At 42.5% G+C, this 22,811-nt stretch overlaps 1 protein-coding gene and 1 long non-coding RNA gene across 6 annotated transcripts in view; one reads left to right on the plus strand and one right to left on the minus strand.

Moving 5' to 3' along the window:
- The window catches only part of PHF21B (PHD finger protein 21B), a 161,783-nt gene that overhangs the window by 52,845 nt on the left and 86,127 nt on the right, over window positions 1–22,811 (minus strand). For 2 of the 3 annotated variants that reach the window (XM_015291043.4, XM_040703199.2), the window contains one exon: window positions 13,781–14,086. The exons of the other annotated variant lie outside the window; for it this stretch is intronic. In XM_015291043.4, coding sequence (XP_015146529.3) covers window positions 13,781–14,086 — 306 coding nt within the window. The remainder of the gene's footprint in view (window positions 1–13,780; window positions 14,087–22,811) is intronic. 3 annotated transcript variants of the gene reach the window in all.
- LOC107053999 lies at window positions 13,807–21,378 on the plus strand. Of its 3 annotated transcripts, XR_006939865.1 has the most exons (5): window positions 13,807–13,891; window positions 14,496–14,607; window positions 15,492–15,599; window positions 16,034–16,112; window positions 20,524–21,378. It is a non-coding gene; the product is annotated as an uncharacterized LOC107053999 (long non-coding RNA). The 3 variants fall into 3 exon arrangements; XR_003071374.3 differs by having other exon boundaries at window positions 16,034–21,378; XR_005861223.2 differs by having other exon boundaries at window positions 16,040–21,378.

Raw genomic sequence — 22,811 nt, forward strand, 5'->3', positions numbered from 1 at the left:
TAAAGAAAGTTTTCTGCTGGTTGAATTAGGTGAGGAAGAAAGCAACAAAATAAAGGCAAGGGGAAGAGCAATGTTTCCTAGCTGGGGAGGGGGAAGGGGGACAAGAAACACAAAAGCAGGGGAAAAGAAAAATGGCCTGACAGTGCCAACCTTCCTGGAGAAAGCAATCTATTTGATCAGCTCAGCTATCGTGACTGCATGTTGTTATCGAAAGTAGCTTCTTTGAGCATAAGCCTGGGGAAGGAACATGAAGTCTTTGCCCAAAATCCACATTAAGCATGTTTAAATTTGACCGATCTTATAATTTTACCATTAGTATAGTTAGAAGAAAGGAAGCAATAACTTAACCAAGAAATGTTCATCTGAATGTGCATAACATCCCATAAGCTTGCTGTATTTATTTTTTAGGCAGGCTACTCAGCAATATTGAGCCACCTGCCCATCAACAAACCCAGTGGGAAATACTGCCTTAGTACAACACGGCTGAATTACCGTTCTTATTGAATTCCTAACTTCTGTATTCCACAGTTCTGGGATTGCAGCTGTGCAAAATCTTTGTAGTGTTATTTAGGTGCCTTCTTCTAATTAAAAGAAAATACTTGGAATGCAGCATATTTTTTAGTTTTGGAAGGTGATCTACTCTACAGAATTCACTTAAAAATGTCAATGATCCTTCAAGGATCCAAACAGAAAGCCTGATCTTCTGTGTCGATTTGTACAGATAATAGTAGGGTTTGGCAAAGTTATACATGAATGAATATGTATACATACAGATACATATATATATACACTGTATGTATGAGAGTTTTGAGCTCAAGACAGTTAAATTCACTTCAGCAGTGCAGTTTTTTTGAAGATCCAGTATAAATGTTTTGCTTAAAATAAAAGACAAAGGGAGAAAGTAAATCCTGTCTTTTCAGCTTATGTACTTAACCGATAGTCTTCATAAAGGCAGCACGCTGAACCATTACAAACCATGATTCAGTTCAGTGAAGGTCTGTGTGTGTATCCACACTCAAATCCACATAAACTGCCAGGGAGCTAACTTTACTACCAGTCATTTATTTTAATTTTTCAGATTGACTGTCTGTTACTCACAAAAGGTTATTTATATAATGCCGTTGACCCCCAAAGCAAAATGCTGGTAAAGGATGCTATATGGGTCTACATTCTACTTGCAGATATGAAAGTTCTGTGCAGTCTACACCCTGATATTGTAAATTGAAACTCATGGAAATTAGGATGAACAGGTCACAAAGACATTTTTTTTTCTTTTAATGAAAAGTTTCTTTTCAAAGCAAATGTAATAATTATTAATGACATACTAAGCCTATTTTACCGCTATTAGGAAAATGGTTAGAAATGTGCTAGCCGTGTAATCTTGCGTATAGCAATGAAATTTTCTGAGTGACTTCTGGTACAAATCTAGCACTACTCTATTTGACTTCAGTGGAGACAAGCCAAATTCACACTCCTTCACTTGTAGAATTTGTTGAATCATACTTTTTTCTTGAACAGACTTATGAACTGCAACTTCTTACAGTATGCAATGAGAAAAGATTGCCTATCAAGACACACATTGATATTGATACTACGTATTAACTTCTAAATTCAGAAAAATTTTGGACAAGATACCAGTTTGATCTCATATTCCTCAAGATCTGAGAACTAAGAGTAAGCACTCTGAACATAGTTATGTCATTGTAAGCCACTTACTCTGGGTTTTAAGCCACATTAAGAATACAGATACAGCAGAGACCTGCAGCTTCTTAACTGCTTGTACTTCTTAGGAAGGTTGGACTTCTCCAGCAGTACTAACAAATGCAGCGTCCAATATCCCATAAAACAAGACATGCTAAGAAGTTATACAAGTCAGTAGACCACAGCTTATTGGCTGGATATTTTGAGAAGAAAAGGGCAGGGGAAAGTGAGCAATGTAATGTTTCACTCTGAAGTAAACACTGTGAAATCAGTAAATAGGGTAGAAGGATTTTATTAGAGCAACTGCTAATTAATCACCACATACAGTCTTCTCTGGTCATATCTTGTAGTATCCCTGCCAAATTTCTATCAGATTCTCATTACTACTATGCTAAAATAGCTGTCTTTTTGAACATTTTGGCAAACTCCTGCAAGAGAAAAGTGTATCACATTAAATTAAGTAAGGATGACTGGTGTGATCTTTTTACACACACAAGGGGTAAACATGCAGGCAAATCCTTAAATCATCATCAAACACTTCAGGAAACTACAGGAAATACAATGTTACTTTAATCTTATCAAAGTTGTCAGCCTCTTTCTTGTATTTACCAATTCAATCACTGCTAGTTCAGTAAAAAAAAAACTAACTTATTTCTAATGTAGCCAGTCATCTTTGATTCAGTGAGGGACACAGCAATCAAATTGTTTGTAATATCACGATCCAACACTATATGTGCAAATTTGATGACAGTTGCTGAACTGGAGTCTTAATAATATCAATACACGGAACAGGCTAAGTATAAGTCTATAGTAAGGACTTGACTGAGTTAAAAACAGTCATCCCCATTAGCAAAATATCTTGTATAAAAGCAATGGGGACGTGCTCTTGCTTTCACTGGCCAAATCTCCAAGGACAATATTTGGGCAAAGAATTAGAATAATCAAAAAGATTAAGATCTCAGCAGAGAAAAGCAGAAAATACAAACTCAGTTACAAGCACAGGATTAATTCTACTGAAGACGCGAATTATATACATAGTAAAGTTAAACCTGCAGCCATGCTCAGCTGCAGGACAAGATTTGAACCTGTTCTCTGAAAGTAGGATATTGAAGCCTGATTGTAAGATTGACAAAAACAATTTTAGTTTCTCTTACCTTGTCTGGTACCTGGCCTATTTAAAAAGCGTTTACATTTCAGAGCTCATACTGCTAAAAATCCAAGTCCAGTGCAAGCCTTTCTACTTGGAGGGCAAAAAAATATGATGCTAGTCTACAGAACACCTTCTGCACGAGAATTATCTGTACTGAAGCAAGATGAAACCTAAGAATGATTTAAAAGCAGCCAAAGAAGAAACAGGCTCATGATAAATAAAAGTTAGTAGCTAGTCTTTTCCCTCACATACACATATATGGGTATCAAAAATACACAATATAGCTGTTAACAACCATCCGCCAACACTGTCCTTGTCACTGATGGAAACTGAAATATATCTGTCTTGCCATTCAGCTAATCTCTAAATTTAGAGAAGAACAAATTCGGTTAAATTTGGATCAGATTCTTCTCTGACTCACAATATCCTTCAAGGTAGCAGTCCTTCACACATCACACAAAAAAGACCACTGAATGTTGAGCATAATCTCAGGCACTGCACAGAGTCAAAGCAATGAATTCAAAAATATATAGTTAAACAACAGGAAGCCCATACAAATAATTATGACATAAAAAGCAGAACAATGCTTATAGGCATTCAGGGAGCAAGTATTTTAGTTACTATAAACGCACATAACTCCATTTCTTTGAGCACAACTCTGTAGATTCCTAGGCAGTGAAGGTCTGGCTTTCCGTATAGCAGTATATCCATAGACAGATTTTATTTCTTTCTCTCACACATATACAAACACTTTTAATTGCTTATTGTGTAGCAATTTAACTTGATTTTTTTTTTGTAAAATGGCTGTGATGTGAAGAAAAGATAACAACTAAACCCTAACATCAATAAGTGCTAATAAATATTAATAAAACATAAGCACCACTTTTATTGCAATGTGAAACCAGTTTATTATCCACAGATGAAATCAAACTGCTGCCTTTATTACTGTCAGGAATGACTTCTAAGATATTTCTATTTACTACTTGAGTATTCATCAGCACTCTGTATTCACAGCATCTATGCTCTCTCTCTTTCTGTCTCTCCCTGCACTAGTTATACATAAAATAATTTAAGAGCAGTATTTTCTGTTACAGTTTTCCAATTAATTTAAATATAGACTCAGATACGCGTTATGAGATTAACAGCTGACCTATTGCCAACTCCTGATACAGTTACGACACCGACAGGAAATATTATAATGTTTGTATTTACAGTATAAACACTGAAAGAAGATAAATAAGAGTTTGTAGTCTGGTATCAGACACTCAAATTCCTGCAAATCACTCAACTACCCCTCAAACTCCATGGATAATGAAACAAAAACATCTCTAGACGATAAATAGAGCTAAGACGTTTGGCTATATTCCAAAGCCTTTCATTTCCTAAAGTGCTGCCTTTTATTAAAGTAGCAGTACACGTAGAATAAGTGGATGTTTTTATGCATCCTGTAATTTCGAAAGCCTAAGAGATGATTTCTCCACCCCCAAAGTTGATCATCTTTCATTATTACAAACTGCACTTAAAGTTTGAATCACACAGCCCTCAAATTTTCTGTCCATCCCCCTGCATTCTTGATCTCCAGTTTTAAATAGAACTAACTTGAAAATTCTGACATTTTCAAGAATGCTTGCCAGGTAATTTCTGTGAGGCATTTACAGCCTCCAATTACAAAGAAATAGCTATAGCGTATAACAATTTTTAGAGCATTCTTTGGTTTTCTGAAGTGAATCAACGTTCTCCATGGGAACTACTCTGATTAGCATCAAAACAGTAACGTGCTATAAACTCTTAGCATTAGAATAGATGACTCCGAACTTTGTTTATGTGGATGATACATAACAATGTGTAAAAACATCACAGAAACTTTCATTAGAGGGTTGCCTATACAGTTCTATGCTTTAAGACTTTCAGTATTAGGAAGCTAAAGTAGCTCCCAGGAAAAGGCAAAAAAATCAAGCAAATGCATTTCCTTCCTTTCGCCTGATCTCTTTTGGTTGATTCTCTAATTACTTCTGAACTGTAAATAAGGCCCTAGATGATACACAAACAGGCTTAAAAGCTTTTCTTCAGCATCAGGAGCCACTGAAAAAATAAAAGCACCTTTAGTTACCTCCTCCTGCTTATGTATTTCAGTAGGCACTCTTCCCAGACACTTGCAGGAGGGAAATCTATTCCAAAAACCCTAGAGCAGCATATCCAGATCTACATCCCTGTTCACATGAACCTGCAGTGATACGCATGTTACAGAGGACAGAACAGCAGTACGCAGTCCAAAACTGGGAGTTTCTTTTGTTTCCTGGTTTGTCTGAAGCATATTGTTTGCTTGCTGGTCCCCACAGAAATAAACTGGGAAAGGTTACTCCTAGACTCTTAAAACAAACAATCAGACAGTCAGTGTGAGTCCATTCCTGCTAATCCTTTCCTGCTGAATACTCCAATGCCTTCCCTAGACATTTTTGGCTAGGTAAGGAAAACCACAATGGGGCTAATAGAGTTTTATTTGGCTGCTGATTGCCTTTATCCAATCTTTCACACTGGTAGGTGTTTGACCCTATTGCAAACCAAATAAAAATGCAGACTGAGAAATGCAGGAATCTATGTACTTTAGATATATTGACCATATACATATGTCTAGGATATTTGAAAGGAAGCCATTTACAATCAGGAAGCTTAAGTGCTTATTCTGAATCTGACATTTAAATATCCCATCAACAGCAACCAGCATTGCAATACGGTTTAATTAACCTGAAAGGATGCAATTTTATGCTATTTAGCAAGAAATATGAATTTTAAAGTGCTTTTACACAGTATATATTGGAGTAGTAAGGCCAAATCCTGATTTTAGGCTACCCATATTTAAATATGGAGTAAATTCATGTACCTCCTTATATAGCTACCTTAATAAACCTGCAGCTAAGATGGTGCAAATGCAAGCAAAATGTGTCACTCACTCTCAAATTCATTTCCTAAGACTACCATGCTTTTTTACAACATTCTAATGGTAGAGTTGGAAGTTAGTAAAGCCCCTAAAACAGAATGTATATCAATAGATGTTGTGTGGGGCTTTTGATTCTTGGAGTTTCCCATCATTTTGCCTTTTATTAATAATTTAATTTGGCTGAACCACCTCTCCTTTTTTACATTTACAAAGACATCCCAAACATTAAATGCCTTAGAGCTACGAAAAATGTGCCTTAAGCTGAACATTAACATGCCTTAAGGTTATCAAAGAGATTGAATTTGTGATATTGAACTGTTTGAGGTCCTGTACAAAAAGCATGGCAATGTCTTTGTCCTAATCATATTCATAGTGTGTCTAACACCTCTATGAAAGCCTGAGAGCTGTGGTGCAGTGGACTAAACACAGGATGGTGATGGATGAACGTGGGCTCTCTCCTGTTGCGCGCCTTCAGAAGTCGCTTCATCTCTCCACACTCTGATTCCTCCTCAAAGTTTGCCTTGCCTGCTTACATCACATGCTCCTTAGGAGACATGCTCTCCAACAGATGGAGACCAAGAAGGAAGCCTAAGCAAGTGGTTAACAGGCTTTTAAGATTCTACTTCAATTCTCTGCTCCATTAGAGTGTCCATGTGACCAAAGGCAAGATATTTGGGCCCAGATACAGTGTGCAGATTTGCCAACGGAATTCAGGGCAGCAAATACTTCAGAGAACTTACATCTCTCACCAAAGTTGTGATGCAAAATTCCCTGTCCGTCCGGTTGTCCTTCAGAACACAGCACCAAGCCTGCTGGAGTTCAAGAAGCATATGGACAAAGCTCTCAGACAAAGGGTTGGAACTTTGAGCGATACTGCATGAAGCCAGGAGTTGGACTCAGTGATCCTTGTGGGTCCTTTCCAACTCAGGATATTCTATTGACTCTATGAACTGGAATCCCAGAGAAGGATTTTGATCCTTAGGCACTTTTGACAGGTTCTTCTAGCTCTGTCTAGCCTGTATGTCAAATTCTTCTACCTACAATAATTCTTCATGAACCTGTGTTCAAAGCTCATGATGACAAGGGCAGCACCATAACTTCACTGGTGGGCTTGCCTATTCAAAATCTTACTGTCAGGCTTTTTATGCAGTTCTCTCATGTATTGTTATTTGTAATAGAATACTAATACCACACTAAGTTCCCCACATAAACTAGCAGAAACAGATAGCTCAGGGCGCTTATTTGTTCCTAACAGAAGACCAAACCCATGTTCATATTTGAGGAGATTCTAAAAAAAACAGCAGAATATGGGGGACAGTCAGTAGGAACTGTTATCCACACATAAACATTACCCAATTCATCTAGGGCAGACAGCCAGAGACCAGCACAATGCTAAACCAAATGAACCTCAATGAAGCTCCCAACAAAACCCTTCAACATGTTGAAATAAATTAGCTGTTGCTGATCAACCCATACTTGAAGAAAAATGTAAGAGTTGTGATGATAAGACTAAAAGACATGGATGCCAGAAATATAACTATGTTTTTGAATATTATAGACAGCCTTATACAATTCTGATGTCAGCAAGAATCATGGTCCTCATGTAGACTGTCAAAATGACCGAGGTGCTCATAACCCGTAATGGTAAGTCTTCATTTTTCCCCTCGCCTAGATCTATGTGGAACATCTAGATCTTTCTTTTGTCCTTCCCTGTGCTCACCAGTCATCATTCTGGTAGTTACTGAAAAACACCTGAAAAATACGAAAGATGATGCAGTTATAGGTCACAGTTAACTTGGGTTCAAGCTTAACCAACTTATTCTGCATTTAGGACAAGGTTATCCACTTATTTGTTACCCACTTAGGCATCTGATGTTCCTGGTCAATCTGATGGCCTTCTGTGATGGAGCAATGGCATCAGTGGACAAAAGAAGGGCAACTGATGCCATCTAAATGGACTTGAGCAAGGCAAGTTGACATGGTCCTCCACCACATCCTTATCTCTAAATTGGAGAGAGATGGATTTGAAGGCTGGACTGTTCAGTGGATAAAGAATTAGTTGGAGGGTTGCAACCAGAGAGTTACACTCAACAGCTCTATGTCCGGGTGGCGGCTGGTTACAAGTGGTGCCCTCCAGAGGTCTGTCTTGGAAGCAGTGCTCTTTAACATGTTTATCAATGACATAGTCAGATGGATCGAGTGCATCCTCAGAAAGTTTGCTGACGACACCAAGGTCAGTGGTGCAGTCGATAAGACAAAAGGAAGGCATGTCATCCAAAGGGACCTAGCCAAGTTTGAGAAGTGGTCCCATGTGAAATGAATGTGGTCCAACAAGGCCAAGTGCAAGGTGTTCCACTTGGGTCAGGACAATCACAGATATGTGTGCAGACTGGGAGAAGTACTTATTAAGAACAGTCCTGCCAAAAAGGACTTGAGGTTCTTGGTGGACAAAAAGCTGGACATGACTCAGAAGTGTGTGTTTGTGGCTAGGAAGGCCAGCTTAACCTGGGCTGCATTGAAAGACAGGTGGCCAGAAGGGCAAGTGAGGTGATTGTCCCTCTCCCTCAGCCATCATGAGGCCCCTTCTGGAGTACTGCATCCAAGTGTGGGGCCCCCAGCACAATCAAGATGTGGAACTGTTGGAGTGGGTCCGGAGGAGGGCCACGAAAATGCTGAGAGGGCTGGAGCACCTCTCCTATGAAGACAGGCTGAGGGAGCTGAGCTTATTCAGTGTGGAGAAGAGAAGGCTCCGGCGAAACCTTATTGCAGACTTCCAGTACTTAAAAGGAGCCTGTAACCAGGAGCTGCTCTGCTGATGGTGCAGCCTCACCTCAAGCACTGTGTGAAAGTTTGGGTGCCACAATATAAGAAGGACATAAAATTATTGGAGGGCATCCAAAGGAGGGCTGTGAAGATGAGGATGGGTCTAGAACACAAGAAGTAGGAGGAGTGGTTGAGGTCCCTTAGTTTATTCAACCCAGAGAAATGGAGACTGAGGGAAGGTCTCACAGCAGCCTACGGCTTCCTCAGAAGGGGAGCAGGGGAGCGGATGGGCAGCGCTGGTCTTTGCTCCCTGGTGACAGTGACAGGACCTGAGGGAATGGCACAGAGTTGTGTCAGGGGAGGATCAGGTTGGGGGAATTAGGAAAAGTTGGTCAGGTCCTAGAACAGGCTGCCCAGAGGCAGTCACGGCACTGAGCTGCCAGAGTTCAAGAAGCATTTGGATGATGCTCTCTGACATAGGGTTTAAATTTTGGGTGGTCCCCTGTGGAGTCAGGAGTGGTGATCCTTGAAGGTCTCTTCCAACTTGAGATACTCCATGATTCAATGATTTCTGCCTGCATGAAGCATACGGATATAGATCCAGATGGACACAGATCCCCAGAAGGATACAGACTCATGTCAAGAACGAAAAGGGGTTGCGGCGTGCAGCACGGACGCATGGTACAGTTCTTCCCAAGGGTGCCATGTGCAATATGGACGTATCTAAGTCATTCTTAGCAAAAAAGTTCAGTAGTATGGATGCCAACACATTGATCCTACACAGTCCTTGGGATTTTCTTGTGAAGAAGAATAAATCGATCCTTTATTTCTCAGTTTCCCATTGGGAAAATGTGGAATAATAGTACCTAAGTCACAATAATTTCATACTGAGAAAATAAATTAACTATTGGCTTATGCTCAGAAATTATGGTAACATGGATCAGAGGAGAAAGCTAGATATAGCCACATAACCAATAGAGATAAATAAATCTATAAATAAAGCCTCTAAGTACTACCGCAATACAAATAATAAATAAAAGGCAAAAAGACTTAGTCATACATGCAGGTGGATTTCCAATTATGGAGGAAGCACTTTTACAGAAAGCAGAGTGGAGCACATTAAGTGGGATGGAGAAGAGAAAGGTAATAAATCATTGTACAAATAAATTATTCTGAAAAATGGCCATCACAGTCAAATGTATGTTCTTAAACTTCTGGAATGCAGTTTTTTCTAGTAAATTGAATAAAAAGATAGCTAAGAAGTATATATGAGCTTCCTCCCACACATATAAAAGCCACTTTTTCCTGAAAAATAAAATAAAATAAAATTGATACCTATGTAGCCTTCTCAATCTATACAAGGATACAAGGAGTTCTTTGAGCTGTGTAGTTAATGAAGCATTTGTGGAGAACAGTTTACCATCCTGCCAAGAATTTATAGCTCCATAAATCCTCGTGCTGTATTTTACTTTGAAATAACCTCCCTGTATGCACAAGCCCCAAGATGCAACAGCACATGTGCAAGTGGAAGCTTGCCAAACTTTCCTCCAGCTGACTCAAGGAATACATGTGTCAGAAGGGAAGAATGGAAAGCAGCAGAAGGCAGATTTTATGCTGTCAAATTTGGAGACCTGATGGACAGAGAATCACTGCATCTGCAGACCACCTCTGCAGAGCAATGCCACGTACCTGCACACTGGTGCTCCATGGCCCAGTACACTCATCCAGGGCTTTCTTCTCTTCTTACTGCTCCCAAAAAGCAGCCGACAGGGCTGACAGCTGCATTCCCCCTTCTTTGCTGGTTCTCCCAAGAGCTGGCTGATCCAACTGGCATTCAGACAGCCAAAAGGCTTTCTGCTTCTCCCAAACTAGGTTCTGGGATGCCTGCTGGCCCTCAGTTTTGCTAGTTAGAAGAGAACGAGGAGGTAGCAGAGGGGCATTTTCTTTACCCAGTGCATTGTTCCAGTAGAGCAGATGGGATTTTGCCCTTCAGCAAAGCAACCCCATCCTGCTTTTAGAGAGGAAATGATAGCTAGGATAGGAACTAGCAAATACCACATAGATACAATAAAAATATAATTTGCGAGGTTATATTAAAATCTTTTTACAGTAAGAGCAGTTTGTAGGTACAGGCATGGCACTATCCTACAACTCTTAAGTATCTCTAGGGCATTCTCTACACACAGAACAGCTATAGCTGTTCTCTGAAGGCAAAGCACTCCTAGTGCGTATGGAGCATATGCCAGCAAAATTCAGCTTATGCCAGCAAAATTCAGCTTTTGCCAGCATAACTTGCTCCAGCTCATCCAAATGAAGCTCTAAGCTTCATTTCTCTGTGCTGGATAAAGAGCTGTACTCGTGACATACCCCCACGTACGCTTTCATCAGTGTAGCTCCATCAGTCATGTCTTCATACATGGGATTGACACTGAAAGGCTGCCAAGGAAAAGTGTAGACCTAGCGTTGCCTTCTGGAGCTCATGATTTCCGATGCTTACAGATTTCAATCATGGTTAATATCACAACATTTCCTGTTTCTAATAAAAGATGTGATAAATATCTAAACAATCCCTCAGTATCCGTTATACACAGATTTATTTAGATACTTTTCCAATGCAGATAAGGCTTCAATTACAGCCAACAACATTTCAAAATCACTTTAAAAATCTACTAGGTGAACAACAGCCTCCAATGGAAGTGCTGACATGCAGCTGTTCAAAGGAAAATTCTCTAACAAACTGACATTTCATCCTATCTATATTTAAAAGTTATGCATTTAGATGATGGTGTTTGATGCTCCATTTTTTCCACTGAGTTTCATTTAGCACTTCATTCTTCTTACTAGATACCACTTGAGATGACTATATGCACATCCTGATCCCCCAAAAGGCTTTCGAGCAGAAACCACTGTTCAGAAACTCATAACATTACATTTCATGCCTTTGCCCTTTCCCTCACTTTGCAGATGCAGATGGATAGGCTACACTACATCAGTAATCTAATTTACTACTATCAGCTTACCACCTTAAACTCAGTTTGCAGAAGGCTGTCATTATCCTCCATGTCACAAACTTCGTAAGTTGAAGCAGAAAAAGAAATACTTTTCTGAGCCACAGCAATGCCACAAATAAAAAAAGTAAATGCTTATTAATAAATGTCAACAATGAAATTTTCATCTGACATTGCAGTGCTTTTAGCTAAGGCGTTACTGCTATTGATTTGTAACCAGTACTCAGGACACAGTCAAGATACCAGCATGAAGAAAGTACAGATATTTTTTTTTCATTGGACCAGAATAAGAAACCTTGCAAAACAAAGTTAATTTGAGTAGAGGAGTGATAATTAACATGCAATTCAGCACTAAGCTCCCTGACAGCTTAGGGCAAGAGGTCAGCTTGTGCTTCTATACACTTAAAATTCAATATTTCTAATTGTTTTTATCCGTGCCTGCTGACAATTCTCGAAAAGACGAAGCTGCTGTAGTTCTCTGCATCAGAAACGTGTCTCTGCATACATTGCCTAAATAATGAGAGATACTACACCACAAAATTAAAGTTGTTGAAAAGTTAGGAATGTGAAGAGATTTCTGAAGAAAAACACTGGAGCAGTTCTTCCAGCAAAATGAAGGCAAACCCCAAATGTTGGATGATATTCTCATGCTATCTCAATAATGACGAGCTTCAGCTTAAAATCACAGAATCATAGAATCGCTCAGGTTGGAAAAGACCTTAAAGATCATCGAGTCCAGCCACAATCTAACCATACTACCCTAACTCTAACAACCCTCCACTGAATCGTGTCCCTGAGCACCACATCCAAACGTTTTTTAAACACATCCAGGGATGGTGACTCAACCACCACCTCTCTGGGGAGCCTATTCCAATGCTCTGGAAACTGTTCTTTGTGAAAAAAGATGCAATACTGAGGCAAAACACCGCAGCACCACTGGGGCACAGCCCCTACAAGGCTAAACACAGTGTATCAGGGAGGTGGATGGCAGCAGTGGGACCCATTTGCCCTATGGAAGAGATAAATGGGAAGCACAGCACCAAAGGCAATTCAGCAGCAGGCCAGCTAACCAAGGTAGGAAATCTTGACCAACACTCAACAAAGTTCCAAGTCTGCAGCTTGCTTTTCAATCTGCACTGTGAGATGGCTATTCCACAGCTCAGCCTAACTACACTGCATGGTATTTCAAGCTTCCTCCTCCCACGTTTTCATTCTTTTCTTTCTACAGAATGTAACAGTGATAGGAAAAAACAGTCTTTCATAAAATGATAGATCACTGAAATACTGAAACTTCCATCACTTATCACTTCTGTGATTACTTTCCAAAAGTCTAAGAAAGATCACAGAATCACAGAATGGCCTCAGTTGAAAAGGACCGCAATGACCATCTAGTTTCAACCCCCCTGCTATGTGCAGGGTCGCCAACCACCAGACCAGGCTGCCCAGAGCCACATCCAGCCTGGCCTTGAATGCCTCCAGGGATGGGGATCGACTGGGAGGGCTTCAACTGTCTTTTTAATGAAATACAAACAACACCTTCAGTAAAGGAAATTACCCAGCATGGTTACAGACCAGAGATTCAAAGCTGAATTCCCCAGGCAGCTGCGTCAGTGTAACTGCACAGGTAGCGGTGTTCTCCCAGAAGGGGGACAGCACGATGTGGTCCCCAGCGGCTGGGTGCGCTTCCCTCTGCTAGCTGTGTGAGGGTGAGGTGTTCCCTCACTCTGCCGCTGAGGAAGGGTCTCCCCGGGTACCCAACAGCCCCACAGGTTCCAGCCCAGCCTTAACTTATGGACAGCTCAGTTATCGCTTGCCTGGTGCCATACACAAGCCCTATGTTCTTCCGTACTGATGATCAGGGACTCGCGTCCTGAGCTTGGAGAGGCACTGGGATGCAAAAAGCACATCGCCAGTGCCTCTACGTGCAGAAAGGAGGAAAGACATTACATCTTCAACGTTAGCAGCCACATTCTAAACTGTAAAGTTTCAGACACCCCTTTTAACTCCGTCAGCACCACTTCCCTCTCTCAGCACAGCACACCCCCGAACACCCACTGCGGCGGTGCGCTGACCGCAGCGAGTAGTCCCTTCCCGCCGCGCTGCCTCCCGCCGCCCTCCCCCCTCCCACCCCGGCGCCCCCCCGGCCCGGTCCGACCCGGCCCCGCCCGCCTCCCGGCCCGCCCCACCCCGCGGCCCGCCCCGCCCGCCCGCCGCCGTTACCTGGGCGCGGGCGCCGAGCTCGGGCTGACGGCGGGCGGCCGTGGTCTGCAGGTTGATGGGCGCGCTCTGTGGGGGCTCGCCGCCGCCGCCGCCTCCCAGCCCTCCGTTCAGGTGCGCCGTCACCATCGCGATGGGCGCCTTGGCCGGCACGACGGAGATGGCCAAGCTCTGCGCGGGGCCGCCGCCGGGGCTCCCGCCGCCGCCGCCGGGTGCCTTGAGGAGCGCCGGGACGCCGCCGGGCTTGGCGCTGCCGCCAGCGCCGCCGCCCACCAGCACGGCCGCGGGGCAGCTCCGCACCGCCAGCTTCTGCGGGAGGGAAGCAGAGAGAGGAGCGTCGTCACCCCATGGCCCGCGGCGCTCCCGCCCGCAGCCTCGCCGCTGAGAGGCGGCGGGCGCCGGATCCCGGTGCGGGGATCCGGGGGACGGCAGGGACGCTGCCGTCCTCACACTGCCCAGCCCGTCCCTGCCCCGCTCCGTCCCGGCGCACGGGGCTTGTGGTGCTGCGGCGTGCGTGAGGAACAGCAAAACGCGGCTTTTCAGACTCCCGGAGCGCCGCTTCTCAACTACGCGTGCCTCTCTCAGCTTGAACACCCATTGCCTCACGCTGAACGCTCGCTGAGTGCTCGTTCTTTCACCTTGCTCTTACTTGCGAGTCATGTTTTCTTCCCTTTAAACTACTTTTTTTTCTTTTTCTTTTTCTTTTTCTTCCTTTCAGGTGTTTCAAGCTACTTCTTCTCCAGAGCATCCATCCTAACTCTCAGCTGTCAAGTTTCTCCTCACAGCCCTGAGGTCACAGCAGAGCAGCTGCCCTCACCTGTAGCACCCAGGTATCGTACCTAAGAGCTGCGTCGGAGGTCTTTGCAGCCGTGTGGAGGGACCACACCGTATGTGTCTGTATTTGTGTCAAATGCTCAGCTCCGAAAAGCAGAAGCTCTATGGAGCTGTTGCACTTGGTGTGATCTCAGAAGCTGTTGTTAGGAATGCTGTTTTAGTTAGGCTGGGTACAGATATAGACAGTTCCCAGCCTCCTCTGATACTTGGAAGTACTCAGCATCTAATTTCTCCTAGAGTTGGAAGTAAAGGTAAACCCTGTGAAGACCTCTGCCTGTGTTTGACTTTATGCACTTGATAGTGCTGTTGGCTAGAGGCTGCATCTAATGTGTGTGCAGCCTTTCAGGAGGGCTCCCCAGACTTCTAGGGCTGCTCCTGTACCAGCAACGCTAGTCTAAGTTTTGCCTATAGCCTGTTTTAAATACATTGTGTATACTGGCAGATATTAAGTCACAAACATGCTCGGTTCCTTTCAGAATCATGACTGAAAACAACACTTCTGGGACTAATGCAGAAGCCCTGTAGTTCCAAACTGACTTTTGCAGAAATTCCTGCCTTCTTATCTTTAAACTCACTACATGCTTTAAAAGCCCAATGGTCTAATGTGCTTTCTCTGGGGACTGTCAGTATGTTTATATGAAATCGCATTATTATAGATACCTGCTTCATATTTTAATGTAAAGAAACATTGATCTTCCTTTTAATCTATCAGCATTATTCTACTGATTGTGGTGGCTTCATATAAATCACTTTAAATTTTGCTTACTTTTGTTTTCATGTTTGTTTCCTCTACTGCCCCACTGGTATGTGGGAAACGTTGCTTATGACAAGATTCTATAAAACTCTTTATCTGTTCCATGTGAGTGGTGTGTTGTTACAGGTGCAGCACTGCTGTGCGCAGGAGAGCTGAGCGCTGCCTCATCCCACCTACTGAGAACTTCCCTGCACAGCTCCTCACGAATCTACAGTGCCAATGCAAAGCTCTCAGGTTAATATTTCAGTTTTGTGGTTATGTTTTTGTTGTGATTTATATCATGTGCACACTGCTAAAGGCTCACAGACACTGTCCTTGGTTCCAGTGATGTAAACCCATTATCTGGAAGGCAGCGAGGTTAGCCTAGGAGTGCAATCCCAGCTCTGCTGCGTACCATCAGAGTTTTGCTGCTGACAGCAGTAGCCCCAGGATTTCTCCTTTTGTGGATAGTGAAACCATTCACTGCCATTGAGAAATTCCTATAGTACTAAAGCGTATTTTAATGTTTGTCCCCAGAAAAGTGAATGTTTAATTACTGAATGAATGAAAAACCTATGACAAATAGTGTCTTACCACACTTGAATTCATATTTTCACCTCAGTAAAACTTCTACTGTGTAATATCCTAAAGGCATTAACACAACTTTACTTTTTTTTTTTTTTTTTCAGAAGCAGAAAACATCCAAGGAAACAAAAGTGCATGATCCCAAAAGACACACTATTTGTGCTAGCTCAGTGGAAAAGGCAAGTAAGTAAGTAGGGGGTAGGTTATCGCTTTCCTGACAGAGTGTAATAGGAAAGCATCATGAGAAGTACAAAAGCAGAAATTTTGAAGAGAAAAAGAATAATTCACTACTCGAGCTACCATCCGTCCTTTTTCTGCTGTTCTCCCTACATGCATTAACTGTGAATTACTTTTGCACATCTTTGTATGTGGTGTGTCAACGTTTTCCCAATACACTGACAAAAGCATCTATTTGTGCGCAACAACAACAACAAAAGTGGAGGAAATAAGGGCTTGTTTCAAGATCTAGCTTGAGATGAATATTAAACGCTTTTAATGTTGACCATTCCAAAACCTATATGGGTTTTGGAGCATTTTGAAGAAAATACAGAAAATACTGAACAAATTCTGTCCCTGCAATGGGCTTGAAAGAACCAATCGGTCTGTGCCAGTCACCTCCACAGGGAACCATGTGATGCAGATCTTATTTAAATAACTGCACATTTTAGAGACTGTCCATGAAAGCATTGGCAACAGATCAGGTGTTCCAAATTTGTTTCCAGAAGAGTTACAGAAAGATCATCTGTTTGAAGAAATGCAGCTACAAAACGTATTCCGTGTCTCAATTAAAGATTTTCTGAAAATGTGCCTTCCAGAAGTTCAGAAAAGCCCCTTTTAGTCAGATTGGGCAAGTAGGAAAAGAGACCTTATGCTGTTTTCTTTACAATGACCATTTCTATTCCTCGGCCCCATTAAGGCACTGATGAAGACGCGTTGGTCAACACAAAGGTTACGATATGAGAAGAAATCCTCCACACAACCCGCTTTCCAAATCCGCATTCTATTTCTGCCAGATTAATTAAAAGAATAGTCTCGTGTTTTAAAGCGAGGCAAAATCTGCAATTTGAGAATCAGTTGGTAGAACTTATTCTCTGACACTTTGGGAATAATGGATAATAAGAAACGAAGCACGCTTTGGACACTGCAGCGGCGAATGTGCTGATATAATGGAAGAGTCAAAAAGCAGGGGGGAAGGGGAGGGGTGGAGAAAAAAGAAAAACTGATTGGCTCTACGTGCTGGAAATCAGGTTGCTGCTTCCCACCCACAGCACCCCAGCCCTCACAATACGCCAATTTTGAAGCCGCGCCTTTTCAATAGCAGCACAACTTTCATTTTCACCGCAGGATGCCACAGGCAAACCAGAGTTTGCAATATGTATGCCGGTCACATGCAAACCCACCCCAACGTGCGAGAAGGCTGCTGCTTGTTTATGACTTTCCATCTTGGACGTGGAATGGTCTCAACTATTTGAAGCAGAGCTAATCTTTTTTTCCATATGTACCAACATAGCCCTAGCCCTCCTTTCCCACACAGGCGTGTACATGAGAAGTAAGGATCTGCTCATGTTCTTCAATGGGAAATGCCCTGCTTTTGGCTGTTCCTCCCCATAGCAGGGATTTTAACCCAGGCACGTGCCTCCCAACAGCCCCTCATGTTTTCATAGCAGAATACGAGATGCTCAGAAAGGTCCTAAAACACACTGTCCATCATGTTTATACTTTAACGCCCATGCTGGAGATAGAGACTTCAGTCCATTAATCTCTCTAGAATGATGCTCTCCTGACAAAGTGGTTTTGCTGTGAAAAATTGCAATTGTTTTCAAAGCAACATGGGTCCTTCTTAGCAGCCTCGTGGCTGAGAGAAAACCCTCAGCACAACCCTGAGAGTTTACTCTGCTCGCAAAAGAGCAGCACTCCACTTCCAAACTGAAATGATGACTTCTCAATTAGTAATTTAGCACTGGTCTCTAATGTAAAGCCCTGCATGCCAAATGTCTGAGCAGACTCCTCTGGCCACATGGGCCATGACCTCTGTTAATTTACTCCTTTGTCACATCAACAGTCACTTGAACAATGGGATATTTAATATTCCAGGAGTGACAATGCAGAAAGGCACTGTGGCCACCAGCCATAGCACTTTGGTATCGTGTCCTAGGATTTTGGTTCAATCCTATGGATTACTATACACATCCAAGCTGCTACTTACTGGTGCTGCCTGATCTGAGGATTTACCAACTACCCAGCCTTAAACACCAAAGCAGAAAGATATGGGACCAAGCATGCAGGTGGACATATATATGGGTACTGAAAGGAGCCTGGTGGGTGTTAATGGAAGAGAAGGGCCTTGTGGGGTGTGCTTTATCCCAGGGCTCCCCTCAGAAATGCTCCCTTTTGCATACAGCCCTGAGTGAGAGGCTGCCTGTCCCAAGGAGAGGACATTAAGGTGTGTTTCCTTGAAACCAAGGATGGAGACACTTGCAGGGAAAAGTTTTAGGCATCGTTCCTGAAATGCAGTTTTCCTATGTAGGAACGTGTAGGTGTTGCAACTGGGGGTGGGCAAGGAGGAAGAAGAAGAGGTGGAGGAGGAGGTGGTGGAGAAGGAGAAGGAGGAGATTGTGGAGTGGTTCCTGCTGCCAGTTCTACTACCCATCAGGAACCAACTGGGGGTTAAGTCAAACTGAGCATAACACACGGGCAGGGAGGTTTGCATTCGCTGAACTTAAATCCCTGCATTATTTTTTTAAGGCTGCTTTAGCTGTTGGTTTATTCTTCCTTTTCTTTCCTTCCATTTTTTTTCTTTTTTTTTCTTTTTTGACAACTTACTGCCTACTTGTCATTAGAAGTAAGATCGTGTTCATTTTTCTCTATCAGATCACAGTTAATTAGCCATTGCTGCAGCAGGCTCAAGGATTTAAATTCAAAGTGAAACTCATTCTAATCAAAACTGCAGCAAACTGGGGGTTTTGTTTGACTTTTGTTTGAAAGTCAGTTATTGTACCGCTGATGCACATCCCATGTTACCAGCTGAGTGCTTTCAGCATCCCTCTATCAGTGTGAAATATTTAATCGGCACAAGGATCCAATCAGCGCAGCAGAGGGGAATCTAGTGTGTGCATTAATTTACTTTCAGTTGAAAAGCAGTAAAGCAGGTCAGAAACATTTAACCTCTCCCCTTCCCCCTCCCAAACAAATACACAGCACATCAGAAGAGTTTGGGCGGCAGGGAGGCAATGAAAGCTCCCCCGATGGATCCAGACAGGAGCCAGACAATAAATCCCTCACTGCTGCCAAAGAACCACGAATGCTGCCGGGAAGGGAGGAACAGCCCCCCTCCGCAGCATACCCCCCAAAATCCTCTCGCAAATTAATTATGTGGGGTAACTGTTTGGTTTTTAATCTTTGACTCTTTTTAGGCTAAAAAGATGGCTGAATGATTACCTCTTCTGCCTATGAACATTAATTAGAAAGAAAGCAAATGCCGGGCAATAATGAATCAGTCTTTCTATTAAAGTGCAATGGCTCTGGATTCTCTATGCACGCTCTTCAGGAAAGGCTTCCATTAACACTACTAGTATTAAAAAACTGTTTTAGAAGCCTCACTGAGCTCTTTAACCCATCAGTAACGTTACACGCCGCAAAAGCACACTGCAGCTCACAAGAGCTAAACTTTTCCCACTACCAATCTCCCCTTGCATCTTCTGCTTATTCTCCGAAGACAATCGAGTTCCTTATCCCGTGAAGAAATGCAAACCCAGGCAACAGCTGAGCTGCACAAAGCCCAGCCCTCGGGTGGCTGCCTTCCAGGGCAGGGCAGGAATGGAGAATTAGCGGATTTATGCAAAGGGAGAATTTTCAAGAATGGCAAAACCCTCATAATGGTAACGGTGGGCTTATAAAAGCACATACTCACTCAAGTGCAATTATCCTTTAATTTCTGAAGCCATTAAACAGCTTGCTGACTGAAAAACAACAACGCGTATTGCTAACTGGCAATCCACTCGTCAGAGCTCTGAATTATCCGCTTAGTGACTTGCAAACAGCACTTTTTAACTAACGAGGGGTAGGGGGGAGAGAGGCCGATATTTAATGAGAAAAGTCAGATTTGTGCCACGGAACATTCTGGAAGTGTCTCTGCATCTCGAAGAAGTGGAGGAGGGGGAGCGGGATTTTTTTTTTTTTTTTAATAACCTCACAAATAATCCCTCCTCCTTTCTCTCTCTCAAACCATGTCAATGATCAAGGAAATGAGAACAAGGCGCTTGATTCACAGCTGACTCTCTCTTCTTGTTACATCAGATCAAGAAGGAGCAGTCTAACAGGGGGGGTGATTTCTGCAGGGGAAACAAATCTACAAGCTGGCATTTTGTCTCCTACTCCTGTTAATTAGCCCGCTTTTCTGTCAGGAAAAAAGGAGCTTTTAAAACTTGCACTGGTGTTACCTATACATGCATGTGTGCCAGATTACATATACACATACTGAAAATCTAACATTTTGCATGTGGGATAAACCTCTCCTGAAAAGTCTTTAAGAAAACAGTGGCTCGTTTCAGATTTTATTTGACAGATAAGCCTCTATTCTTTGCCTTACTCCCAGGAACAACTGTACCGTACACCGCTAATAGTGAGATGAGATGCAGCCCCATTAATGACGGGTTCATTGTGCTTAGGATCGGGACTGCAGCGGTGAGACTGCAGCGCAGCCTGCGGATCTATGGAACGCTCCTTTTGAACCCAAACTTACAACAAAGGAGAAGTCGGGCTTGATCTCACTTCGAATAAAGCAGAAAGCATGCAGGCATCCTCCTGGCAGGTCACAGGGGGATTTAAAAGGCTCCCCGCTGCGTAACATGGGTTCTCTCCTAGCCCCAATGCTGGAATCCTGCTTGCCATTAGCAGCTCAAAATTTACATCCTTTTGCTGTTGCCAGCTCAAGTTTCCCGTGATTTGCCATGTCCCATGTTTTCACGAGGACTGCATTCATCCAGAGTATTTAATGTTAAAAAAAAACCCACAAAAGCATAGCAGAACAACAGAAAAAGCACAAAAACAAGTCTTGCCAAACAAACACACTCACAAAAAAAAAAAACCAAAAAAAACCAAACCCAGAGTGCACACCATATAAACACTAATGTGCTTCTAATGTAAGTTTTGTAAAAACAAAGGCAGTGTGATTAAAGGCCAGGAGCATGCAGCTTAGCATATGGAGCCACAGTAAGTGCCCCAGAACAAGTTGAATGTTTCCATTGTGTGAAAGACTCATTCATTACAGCTACAAGATGCAGCACAGACATTTGCATTTTTAGAGGGGCATCTTGTCATTTTTAGATAAATCATGGAATCCAGGCCCTTTTCACTGCCTACATTTCTTGGTATCCTATTTCCCTTTGTTTCGGTACTCTCCAACACTCTTTTCCTCTGTATGAATGTTATTAAAGTTTGCATCCTAGTATGTCTGCAGACTCTTGTTTTAGCTTAAACATGCACTACTTCTTATGATCAAGCAAGGCAAAAAGAAATGCAACTACATGCAATCAGAAAAATAAGCAGTAAATTCGAGTAATTTATTACATCCAGTTTCAAAGCCGTTTCTCCTCCTGATCCACATTCCCTCCCCCATCCTCCTCCCCCCATCCTTCCCACCCCAGACCTGATCACCATTTCTTTGATTCCTCCCTCCTTCATACCCTCCTACAATCAAATTTGGAAATGCACATCCCTCGGTGTGGCAGAAAGAACTGGCAAAACAATAAACTAAGCCAAATCCTTTTTTTTTTTTGCCCCCTCTTTTTCCCAGATAACACAGAATCCTCTTCAAATGAGCAAATGTAACTGTGAACAGATACAGACTTCCCATGGGATTAAACCATCAGTTCCTCAGTATACATATAAAGAAGAAAGAAGTTAAATGGTTGCACTTCCCCCAGGGGAAGGCAGCCCGTCAGTTATGAAGTATTCCCATCAGAAATTCTGGATAAGTTGCAAAGAAATGAAAAAAAAAAAAGAAAAAAAGAAATCCCTGCCTTCTCCCTAGAACTCATATAGACATTTCCCCAGGACTTGCACATATGTACATTTCATAGCGACAACCCAAGCTTTTAGCACTGCTGTATTACTCAGGAGTGATTACTGTTTTCCAGTAATTTGCATGTTCCTCCCGAAACTGCTTGGAGCAACCTTTCAATTTTCCAACAATCCAAAGTACAGCTTTGGTGAAAGCAGAGCACATGCACAAGATGAGCCCAAACTGAGTGCCCATGTTTGGATATCTCAGCGCAAAGCCGAGCACGCAGGGCTGCTGGCTGGCATGGCGCAGTGATGGCAAGAAGCAAATGTTGATATGTGGCTAACACCAACCCCTAGATTTTGGTGCAAAGCCTACGAGAAAGCATTTAGTTTGGAAAACTGGAGAGGAAGGTAGTGTTATGAAGAGGTTTTATGGAAAGCACAGGGGGCTAATTCACAGAGCTGTTGTCTCCGCCTTGCAGATGAAGAACCCATAAGACTTGGCAACACACTGAGTCATTTCTCTCTAGCCTTCTGCACATCAGACATAAAATCTAACTGGAAGACTCTTCTTAGATTACTTAGAAACTTTGCCTCAGTTTCCCAACTTGATAACATGTCTTCCTCACAAAGATACTGTGAAAATTCACTGACTAGAATCTATTAAATGCTGTTTGTTTGCTATTACAGACAAATTAAGTCATATGATGTCATTATAATCCAACTGGATTAACCAAAGGAAGTTCAGCATTCGTAATGACCTCCCAAAGAATGCTGTGGAGACAAAGATGAGACTTCACAGCTCCAGTGTGTCCATCTGTGCAGGCCTGACCTCATGTTGAACTAAATGGAAGGCATGACGTTCATTCCATGTCTTTT

Source organism: Gallus gallus, chromosome 1, assembly GCF_016699485.2.
Source record: "Gallus gallus isolate bGalGal1 chromosome 1, bGalGal1.mat.broiler.GRCg7b, whole genome shotgun sequence".
NCBI classification, from domain to species: Eukaryota; Metazoa; Chordata; class Aves; order Galliformes; family Phasianidae; genus Gallus; species Gallus gallus.